General features: G+C 35.5%; 1 protein-coding gene across 6 annotated transcripts in view; it reads left to right on the top strand.

Annotated features, from left to right (window-relative positions):
- LOC134750006 (RILP-like protein homolog) overlaps window positions 1-12172 on the top strand; it is a 34448-nt gene that overhangs the window by 16793 nt on the left and 5483 nt on the right. For 3 of the 6 annotated variants that reach the window (XM_063685056.1, XM_063685057.1, XM_063685058.1), the window contains exons 3-5: window positions 1437-1576; window positions 8551-8625; window positions 10105-10203. In XM_063685056.1, coding sequence (XP_063541126.1) covers window positions 1437-1576; window positions 8551-8625; window positions 10105-10203 — 314 coding nt within the window. The remainder of the gene's footprint in view (window positions 1-1436; window positions 1577-8550; window positions 8626-10104; window positions 10204-12172) is intronic. The other 3 variants (XM_063685062.1, XM_063685061.1, XM_063685059.1) reach the window with 2 other exon arrangements.

The following is a 12172-nucleotide window of genomic DNA, read 5'->3' as shown; positions in this document are numbered from 1 at the left end:
ATCAATCATAGGATTCAAGCTCTTCTATTTGCCCTATTCCTATTTGGCTTAGTCATCTGTAAAATACATTCCCTTTTTGTGCCTTTTAGACAGTGACAAATTTGAGTGAGATAGAATTACCCTACGCCCTGCTTCCTTCAATTTTCAGGTGTTAAGGTAAAAATATACCAGTTTCCATTAGCTTTCAGTACGTGGTCGCATTGGTAATTTGTATGTAGTTTCAACATTCATAGATTTCGGGTCGGTCAGTGTCGCCTCTAGATTTAAAAAAATGCCGTAAAACGAGGAAATAAGACGGCCTACTTTTCTCTATTTACTATAATGACCATACCCAGTGCACCAGCCTTTAGCAATAACATTATTTCTGCTTAAAACGCACCACCTGCGTTGCCAACCTAGTCTGGCCTTAGTCATTCGCGAACATGAACCTTATTGTTGACAATGAAAGTTCATAATCGCGTTGTCCAAGTAATAACCTTAAAAATAACCTCTTAAGTAGAGACCTCAATTTTAAACAGGCATATGTCGTAAAAGTTGCTAAGCACTATATGACTTTTTATAAACAAGCCAGTGTTCCAAACCACGCGTCATTATGGTAATTATTACTAAATATAATTTGTGATGTTATCAGTGTTAAAATTTACTTAGCTAATGATTACTTAATGATACAATGAGTAAATCCACGTGGAGCGAATGTCATGCTCTAGCGCCGGTAGCTTTGCTCAACGGAGTAACCGTACAAAAATCAAAAAATTTCATAGATGGCGTCAGCATAAGTTTTACCCACCTGTCTCTAGTTTAGTGCTATGATATTTGGCTTAATATGTTAAAAAAAGAACAAGAATGTGACACTATGGATCGACATTGACAGGTAAAACCTATGCTGGTGCCATTTGTAAAATCCTCAGACCGGCCAACCCCAATCGTACGTCACGAATACACACGAAAGAAAACTTACTAAAAAGAAGGGTTAGTGCGAGAGCAATGATCTTGTGACATGAAATACTATCGGTTTGAAATTCTTGATTTTTTATTGCACAATTTTAATAAATCTATTGAAATAGACTACTTCATTCGACGGCAGGTAAAATTTGGGTAGTATTCCGCCGTTATAATCATGTACCGTCGTAACAAGACTCTTCCGAGTCTCAAGTTTCGTTACGTTACAGAAGTAATTTTTCCCGCCATTTATCTCTAGCCGAGGCATTTTGTGCAGATTTAAGGGTGACTCTTTTAGTAGTAGTCTTATCTGATACCCTCCAGCATCTTTCAAATTTTACAGCTGCGTTGGTTCGCACCCCAACGCTGTCGGGTCTGCCTGCTTTTACTACCGGCCGTTATCTAACACCGCGATACCTAGCCTGGTGATACCGTTTGAGCGGGGCCGGGTTTCGGGTAACTCTTAGGCAAGGCTAAAGCGTTTTATATTTGTGCAGGCACCAGCGCCCCGCCCTCTCCCGCCCGCGAGCACGACCAGGAAGTCCTGTCCCGACTGAGCAGCACCGCAGAGAAGCAGCGAGCCACGCTGCGCCAGCAGGAGTCGCAACTGCAGGAAAAGCAGCTGATCATTGAAAGTGTAAGTTCATTTTTAATATAATAGGGTATCGCAACCTTTTTCGTGTGATAAATTATATTTCATGTGCTCCGTGCTTCGCTACGCCCTTTGGGAGCAAGTTTACTGGTTGAGAACTCCTGCAGCTTAGCAAGCCACAAAATATTTTACCAGACTCCAAAAGAAAATATGCTTTTTATCTACTTTCTAATGTAAAAATATTGAGGTTGAGACCGAGTTGGTCTTAAATATTTGAAAATAACGAAATCTGGTGGTTTGTGCTTTGATCTACAAATTTATCAAAGGGATATTTTGTGGTTGTGCACAGGCGTGTGGATTTTCTTACGTTAGAAACTAGTCGTCTAAAGCGGGTAAATCAAATGGTCTACCAAGTGGTAACTCATCGTTTATTCGGATAGTAATCATCACCCTTCGACTTGGTTGCCCCTTTTTAGAGCCCTGTAGAATAACTCCTTGCAACACTGAGCTAATTTACTTAATCAAAAAATATGATAATGCCCCGTATCGTTACGTATTCACCTGTAATATCTTGAAAGTATTGTAGATATGTATTGGTTGGTTTAAATACATAAATTAACAAGTAGGAAGGAAGTATTACCTAACGGTTTATTTCCATATAAAAATGCTTTTAATTAAGAAAACGCTAATGCTTATTACCAAAGTAGCCTTTTTGAAGCAACGGTATAACAAGATATGTAGATTTTCTCACCAATATAAAATACGCGACGAGAATATTTATCTGAAATGTTGAGTTATATATCAATTCATACACAAATAAACAACAAAATATCCTCCTGTTTCTTACAGCTCAGAAAAAATAAATTATTAAAATATCCACAAAGGTATCGCGTAAAAATTTGGTAGGTACATAGTTTTGGCTTATAAGTCTTATAACAAAAGCGAAAATGTTTAATTTCCCAAAGTCCAGGTGAGAGAAATTTCATCCTTAATCTATTAAAACAATGTTGAAAACATGTAGGGCACTTTATTCTCGTCAAAAGACGGGCGTGTTTTTTTGTGAATTTAAGTTCCCAAATCCAGATAAGACATATATGTTAACCTAGTTGATAGTCCAACGTTGAGAATGTTGAGATGAGATGATATAGGGCACATTATTCTCGTCAAACGAGCGATGACATTTTTAAGTTTCGAAGTCTAGATGAGACAGATTCTAACCTAGATCTGTTAAAACGACGATAAATAGATTTAGAACAATTTATTCTTGTCGATCGTCTCCAGACGCTCTCCGCTCCGCTTCCGATACGATAAATCAGCTGTCCTGGACATTTGTTATGCACGCTCTTCGTTGGTCGTGGAATAGGGCTGTTATTTCCTATGGATAAATTGTTTCTTGAAAATACATTTATGGAAGTAGATACACAAAAGATAACAAACATGTTTTAGCACTTTTAATTATTTTAAAATCAATAAACACTCAAAATATTGAATGAGGTGGCGTAATTATGATTGTGACATCACCGTCTTCGTTTCTTATACCAACTTTATAGTACATCACTTCGTCTATTTGGATATCTATCGCTTTTGCATATTCGAGTGATACTCGTAGAGGCAACTAGACGAAACTTCGATTTCAGAGGTTCGCGGTACACTATTCTTTTGTGTGTTAGTATGAAAATAAATCTAATACATGACATGTACATACATTGTAATGTATGATAATATGATATGTAGGATACATTTATTCTTGTCATACGAGCAACTAGGGTGGCTTTGAACGGATATGTATGGTCGGGTCGATCAAGTCCGGGTTCCGTTACGACAATGATCGAATGAATTTTTGTTATTCATATGCTAATCAAAAAATTGTTTCAACATATTTTTAAAAACATATTTTTCAGAAAACATAATTTCCATACCATATATTTACTCAACATATTTATATATACACATTTATGTATTTATGAATCGGCTCTAACGATTTCGGTGAAATTTGCTATATGGGGGGTTTTGGGGCGACAAATTGATCTTGCTAGGTCTTATCATATTCATATTCTTTATTTGTATTAATCATACATTGTCATGGATGCGTATCTCTGGGATAACGCGAATTTTTGAATATTTATGGGTTTTACGAGCAAATTACGGTCTCCCAGATATGTTATGATAAACACAGAATTTATTTATATAAATAAATGTAACCGAAGTTATAATAAAATAATAGATTTGAATTCGATCAAAAACGAGGAATCTACTTTCTTACATTGATTATACAAATAATGCAGTGAGGAATTATTAAGTAAATAAAACTTAAACTTTGCTTTGACAATAGCAGTGTTTATTCCAGGGACCGGCCCGCTATCCCTTATCGGGGTTTTATAAGGGTATTGCATAAGGCTTAACTCACCATACCCTTTGCCAGACGAAACCCTTTATTTTGCTTTTAAAAACCCTTATATAAAGCTACCACATTTGAGTAATCGGTAGCCCAAATACCCTTACAAAACCCTTATCATCCGCTCACCAACACCTTGCATATTGCTTATAAGGGTTAGCCTTATAAAGGGCTTCACTTTTAGCATATAAGCGTGCTAATTTAAGTCGTCTACCTTGTTCATAAAGCACACATTACTTCGAATCCGAGCGATCGTCGGCGGCGACGGCGGCGTTCTTTGACTAGGCACGTATTTTCTTTCCTTTTCATACACTACCGTAGATATATACTAATCCTGTCTCTTTCACGCAAAGGGAAACCTTTATAAAAAGCGCTTAAATATAAGGGTAACCCTTATTAAGGGCTAGCCTTATTTTTGGTTAGCTTTTCGGTAAGGGTTAGTCAAAGGTAGGGGTATGAATGGGCTTGCAGTTCAAAAGGGAAAGTCTTTCAATGTGTTAGCCGTGTTTAAGTGTCGCCCATTGAAAGGGTTTTATCGCGGAAAGGGTTGTCCGGTCCCTGGTTTATTCAAAGATAACTTCTGTAAGACTCTTCTGTTTACTTACACTAAGCAAATACCTCAAAATCAAAATCAAATCAAAATTTATTCATTTGTAAACATAGGTTAAATATAGATCTTATACAATAATTTATGTTTCACTATGTTTTGCCATTTGGCATACGAATATAATCAAGAAGAGATGGAGCATGCACTAATTATAACAGATGTCAAACGAAAATAATATGTTAAATGTCAAACAAAAATAAGAGTGTACTAACTCAAACTAAAACAATTTAAATTCAAAATATGTCAAGTAAATATTCCATTATTGAATATTATGCTTTTTGTACCAAAAAATCATACAGGCATTTCTTAAATTCAGTTACATTATCTATGTTTTGGCAACTTATTGTATATTTTGGGTGCCATCCCAAAGATACTTTTAGCAAGCAAAGCCGAGTTCACGGATGGGATGTAAATTTTTTCGCATCTGCGAGCACTTGTTCGTTTGCTTCTGCAATTGTGCAAATAGCCTCATGCATGAAGTTTATATTTGAACAAAATAATTTTTATTCGGATGTTTGTTACATCATGTCATAATTGTCACAAATGCATTTCCGTTATAAAATTATCATTTAATTGCTTAAAATAATAAATAAAAAGTACAAAAATTTGCCCGCGAAAAGCTAGTGAACGAAACGCTCGAAACGTCATGTGACGTCAAGCGTTCGATAGATTAGTTCACATAAGTGTCATTAGTAATTAGTAGCAAACGCCAGTTGGACCGTCCAACGTGTGACGTCATAACGTCTGTCGAATTCGCGACAAAAATAATGAGCGTTTCAACCGCTCAAAATTTTTCAACATTTTAAATATTTTTTAATAAAATAATGTGAAGGTACAACAAACAAACAAACAACAACACTTTACAAAAGTATTTTTATTTTTTCCGGTGTTCAAACGATATAAATTATGATTAAGTACGAAAATAAAATAATAAATCATGCATGGAGCTAATTGTTTTTGAAATTGGCTTATGAAAACAAAAGACAAACTGTTCAAACTAAAATAAGATTTGTTACTTGATGCTTATTGCTTATCAAGTCTTACGAAACTCTGTTACGAGTAGCTCTGTAACTTAGAACTTATTATTATGTATTACAAACGTACTCACAGTCACAGTTATTTCTCGAGCATGAGAATCTTTGCGTTACATACCTGTCACAATGCGTCATACATTACCGCCACGATAAACACTGTCTCGGCTGTTCGTATTACCTGCCTTTACGACACCTTAAAGCTATTTCGGGCAGATTGCTGTTAGCCAATCAAGTCATAAACATGTATACACATTCACGCCTTATTGCAATGACATAAGGTGTTAAGCTGTATATTTGTTTATGACCGTGAGTACATAAAGAAATATATTGCCTAAAGGTTTAGGGCGCCACTTGATTGCTTGGAGCGTAACGGAGGTAACATTTACAAAGTTCGTATTTTTTTTACTTGGCTTTTGAAATACAGCTTTATTTCAAGTGGCAGAAGTTTCCATTTCGACTAAAAATCATAGCGTCATATGAGGTTTTGTTAGTTTTTGGTCGTTATGTGTTCAGAGATTGCCTGTAAATACGTTTTTGTAAACTTTATTGTGGTCTTATGATAACCGCAGTATTTTGTAACTGACATTCTCCGGTATATTAAGTTTGATATTTTATTATTTATTTATAAATAGGTACACTTATTTCCTGCTGTTGGGTTCAAAATGAATGCCCCTTTAAGCTTAGTGGATTTGCGTAGATAATTGCTTAAAAAATCTAAGATAAATTAATGATGTATGCAATTGTTGAATTGTCTTATTTTATGAATACGTCACAAACTCACAAACAATAAAAGAAACTATGAGATCATTATTAGTCAGAGCGTTTTGTTTGAGTCACCTAACAAACAGATTAACATAGTAAAAACATAAGTAAATTTTCCTAAACTGCACATATATTTAGACTATTTAGAGGAAACAGTTTGGCTAGATACAAAATTTCGATGTTATTCTTCGTATAGTCCTGTAACTCACTTCATAATAATAGGTTAATAGGTTAAAAATAAAAATACTAGGTACCTTTTCTAACCTGTCAGCCCAGTATCTTACCTAGTACCTTTTCTAGCCCTCTATACTGATCCCGCCATGTATCAAATATCCCATAGTTGTGAATCTCTTTACAATAATTATTTTATGGAATTTCAACAGAATAACAGCATATAATTGTTGCAGTTGATATACCCTATATACCGGTGTCACGACAGCCTGCGCCCCGATACCTATTGAATTACCCTAACCGCATGACTCAACCGTATGGCTCATGCCATGTTTGAGTACTTTGAGTTAGTGTCTGGTCTGGCTGTCTGGCGCGGGTTTTCAACGAACAACATACAACGATCTATGTCCCCTGTTTCAATGTTTTATCCTAACCCAAAAACAGTCCAAAATATCTCCCTTGGGTCCAAAACTAACTCTTATTTGAGTTCTGAAGCAAAATAGTTTCATAAATGGCGGTAAACAACCAGAAAAGATAATACTTAAGTCTCCGCGGTAAGCTATTTAGGGTTCTCAAGGGTCGGCAATGCTTAAGTGGCTCCTGTGATGTTGCTTACGTCCATGGGCGACGATGACTGCTTCCCATCAGGCGGCTCGTCTGCTCGTTTGCTGAATATCACATAAAAAAAAAAAAAAAGCTCGGCCGAATTTCACCTTCCCATAATACAAACGGAGTTTCGTTCTCATTTTAAAACTACGTGTTGGATAGTAATGAAACTTTGCACATACAATAACATGAGGTATATATATGCCTGTTGATACGACAGTGTTTGAAGTTCGATTTTACATTAATCATGTTTACAATATGGTTTCCATCAATGTCAATTTATGACATTATTTATCAATAATCATTATCAACTAACGCAAAGATCTGAAGAACATACCGACAAATCTTATCGGAAATATTAGGAAGTCATGTGACGTTAACGTCAATAGGTAGTAAAAGTCTTGAGTGCTATTCTGAATCACAGGAAAGCTCTAGAGGTCTACGTTTGTTTTTATCTAAAATGTTAATCCTTTATTTACAACGGCTACTTTTTGTTTATTGTACTGCGCGCTGCACGTACATAATGTTTATGCATAATTACGTAAAACATGCCTGTAGATATCTGTATAATGTATAGCAAAATATATATTTTCTAACTGGGTTATCTGATGTATTAATTAATGTATCAAATTAAATTACTCATCAGAAAAAATCTGAAAATTAAATATACAAAAGTGAGATTGATCGCTGGAAATTAGCACAGAATAGACAATAAGCAATTATATGGAATGAGCTCGCTAATCTGCCCGGCAACGCCTGTATCGTTCACGGTGTTCTATTCTAAACTCTATTACCGCGTAGTAAGGTTCAGGCTAGACAGTAAAATGGGCATATAAAGCCAGAAGATTATCAGGTTACACGAAGCGACAGAGATTTACACAATGACTGGCAGTTTTGTTCTGAATTTAGGCTGTGCCATGTAGGTATTTTTTTTAATTAACTGCTGCGTTTTCTGCTATTTCTAACACAAATATTTTCGGAGATAGGTGACATACGTAAGTACTTACATTTCATCTATCTCAATTTAATATAGGTATATAGAAACGCACGTGAAAAAAAAAAGATAATAGCTGAATGGAATTCTAATTATTTTGTTACATACAAAAAAAACACAGCGGAACGTGTTTATGAAATTATCATTTCTGTATATTTATAAAAAAACAACTTATCAAAGGTACTCCACGCCCCGCCGAATTATTATCATTAACCTGTTTGACATTATCTTATCTTTCGATAATACAAAAATATGTTTTCCGCCCACATGTTTCAACGACGAACTAAACCTTATCAATTTATCTGTATACCAACCAGTACATATCAACAATATCAATACCTACAGTCATCGTTTGTATATCTTTATAAAATCACGTGTAACTCTATAAACTATTTGTATCGAATAGTTTTTGGAGAGTTTCTCAAAATGGCAATTTTGGATACTTTGCAGTTGTCGCATAAGATTGAACAGTTGTCTCAAGTCAGTCGAGATCTCCGAAGAAAACATAAGCAGATACAAAATCAGGTAACTATGATCAATAGACCGTCCTACTTTCCACGTTTTGATTGGTATCTTTACCACGAATTGATCTTTTATTTTCGATTCGCCACGGAGAGGCAAAAGGAATTTACAGATGAAAACGTCATATTTAGAACTTTAAAATGTTATTATCATACGATTTTTTGACAAATCTTATGTAATCTATGAAATCGAATTTAAACTGTTGTGAGACATACTAACATTACCTATTAGGCTCTCCGAAACATGTCGCGCGAGTGACTAAAACAAGTGAGTCTAAACCGTGAAATTATTTAATCTATGAAACGTCTTTCGAGACTGAGATACGAGTAAGCTGTAGCAGATGTTGATATACGGCGATATATGTTTGTGATAACTCGGTAGCCAAACATCAGCGCTTTACAACCTAATCTTTGGTGTACAGCGCCATCTACAATATGTTCACTATTTTTACTATACGCGTCCTAGATTTCCTTTGCCTATATGTTTATCAAAGAGTCGTTGTTTATGAATGTTGTTTATCAACAGACATTTGGCTGACTTGTGTTACCTATTTTATGTTGACTTTACGTTACATTACTTGTTTTGAATTCTAGTTGCATCTTAGTTGGGACTTAGTTTGCATCAACATGCTACTTAGGTACATAAGTGTAAATGTATGTTGTGAAAACATTCGTAGTTTATCCATTAACTTTACCTTGATTAAGTGCTAAATTCCTTTAACTTCTCCAAACTCACCAACTAATCGGGTATACATTTAACAGTATTATCGCATCTTTCCGAAATTCTAATCTTACATCTTTGACCGTCAACGTTAAATGTACATTTGAATTTCATCCACGGTAGCTAGTAATTAAGGTCACTTTTTTGACTTTTACTTTTATTGTGAACTTACCTGTGAATTTTAGACAGACTCAGTACAAACTACAACGCGTACTGCGTGGTACATAATATCAATGATATTAGTTAGACAACTATATTAAAAGAAGCTGCACCACTAACGTTACCGTTAACAGCAGGGAGCCATCTTCGAACATCGAAAATAGAAACTTGGTTATTTGCCCCTCTATCGCTCTTGCATATTCGAGTGGTAGAGAGGCAAATAGACAAACGAACGAACTAAGTGGTTCACGGTAGACCATCTGTTGACTGCATGGTGCCTAACAAAAATTAGTCTTGCTGTAAAATCAAGAATTAGTGTTGCGTGAAGTGGCGCAGAATAGGGCAGAGTGGCGCTCTCTTGTGTCGGAGGCCAAGATCCTTTTTGGGTTACTGAGCCAGTGAAGTAAGTTAGTAAAATCAATCCTTCGCAATATATTTTGCTCTACTCCTTAAGTCTGTATAGTTCAGTAATATGTTAGAAAATTCGTCTAAAGGTTACGCATTGAGTCTATAATCGTATTAAACCCATATTTTACGCATGAACGCGGACGGTCAAAGGATCATAATATCCATGTACATGCATTAACCATTCTGACCTTTTAGCTGCGTCTAGTGTGCGAGGAGCGATCGGAGCTCAACGCGATAGTGCAGGCCCAGCAGCGGGACATCACGGCGCTCCAGCAGGCCGACGCACAGAACAAGGTTAGTTCGTCTTGTTCCATTTACGACCTTAATTTTGGGTGGTAAGGCTTTATTTTAATTGGGTGCTTTTAGTCTCTATAGTTCAGTTGTCGGAATTTGTACCTTATTTAATATTCAAGAAGGTTTAATTAGCTGTGCCCGATGGACCGAAAGGTAACCGAATTATTGAGAGAATGAGCTTGTTCCATTTACGACCTTAAGTTTGGGTGGTAAGGCTTAATTTTAATTTGGTGCTTTAGACTCAATAGGTCAGTTACCATTACTAGCCCGTTGCAGGAATTTGTACCTTATTTAATATTCAAGAAGGTTTTATTAGCTATGAACGAGGAACCGAAAGGTAACCGAATTATTGAGATGAGTGTTCGTGTGTTGTTCTTAAAGATTAGCGATTATCTTCTTATACTTACAACTCTGTTAACTGTAGTGTTAAGGTCTAATTTGTAATGTCTGTGTGTTTGCGTGCAATGGTGCGTATGAATTAAATCTCGATTAATGCATGCTTGGAAATCTTCAGGTTAGATTACCTTAAAACGATAATGCCGAATTTGTTGATGTTTGTTAGCTACTTGTTTCTTTTGTGCCGAATGGTTATAGGTACTGTTTTATGGGATTTTTCAATTACTTGTATTAAACACATTACTTTTGGCAAATAAAAATGCTTTATACCATAAATACACCAAAGAATAATACATATACTTAACTTCTTTGTATCATAATGTCCATTTGTTTAGTAGTAATATTTCATTTAGAATATAATTGAATAGAAATCGTTTATTTAGTGTGAAATAAAAAACTTAACCTATGTTTGACCTTTTTACGAATGTTTTGAAAACGTATACTTACACGTTTAAATAAATCTGCAGCCTTCAGTTTATTAAACGAGTTAATGAACATCTGTTCTTAAAGTCATTCGTTTTTGAAGTACTTGGCAGCTAGATTTTGTATGTTAATATAAGTATTGTTCACTCACTATACTGCACTGCACTTCCTACCTTTTGTAATGAAACACTTAACTTGACAACTTAATACTCATTTATTCCGAAACCAAATTTACTATATACGGGGCTGTGGAAAAATCTTAACAGCGCGAAGTAGCCGATAGAACAGCGACCTCTATTATGAAATTGGGCAACTCTAAAAACTAAACATTACTACATTTAACAAGTATTAATGTCCTCATATCAATATCCAATATGTCATTATACTGTCATCAATACCTGTGGTCGGTGGTTGGCCGCTGACCTAAGATCCATGTATACTGCTGCTATGTTTAACACTATATCTTCATTGTTTAGGGGAGGCCGGGCAAGATGGGTTAGGGGGCAAGGCGGTAAAACAATGGTGTTACATTAGTTTGTCAGCTATGCTTGGTTATATCGACGATATGTGCATTTAAAAACTTATTTAATTGTTTACCTTATAACTTATTCTGGCTTGTTATATATGTTCATACGGTGGTTATGCCTAGCGGCAGATTTGTTAGGCTTGCACGAAATTACGATAGTGTTAGATGAGCCTTTGTAAACAACTGCATATGGAAAACAACGGAGAAACGCTGCAGAACAGGTAATGGTACGATAATCGAACGTTGATAACAATTGATTAATCTCATTGGGCCTTTGTTTGGTTGTAAGTCTTTATCTTAAGGATCCTTTTAGACTTATTCTCAGGATTTTTTAAACGTCGAGTAATTTATTTTTATTTTCATTCATAACACTGCGACTGTTTACATAAACGTATTGCATGTAATAATTTCAATGTCTCAATCATTAGGTGTCAATGCGGCCAATTCCGTCTGCTGAAAATTCCGGACACGAGCGTATTATTTTTCTTTTATTTTTTCAACCGTGGGCTCACGGACTTTAAGATTGCTCAAATCGTTGCTTTGTCGCTCGTGTACGGAATTCTCCACAGACGGATTTAGTCATATAGTCACAGAACTAACACTGAAACTTAACTGAACGTAATT

Source organism: Cydia strobilella, chromosome 19 (genome assembly GCF_947568885.1).
Source record: "Cydia strobilella chromosome 19, ilCydStro3.1, whole genome shotgun sequence".
Classification (NCBI taxonomy): Eukaryota; Metazoa; Arthropoda; class Insecta; order Lepidoptera; family Tortricidae; genus Cydia; species Cydia strobilella.
This window is presented reverse-complemented; position numbering and strand designations above follow the sequence as displayed.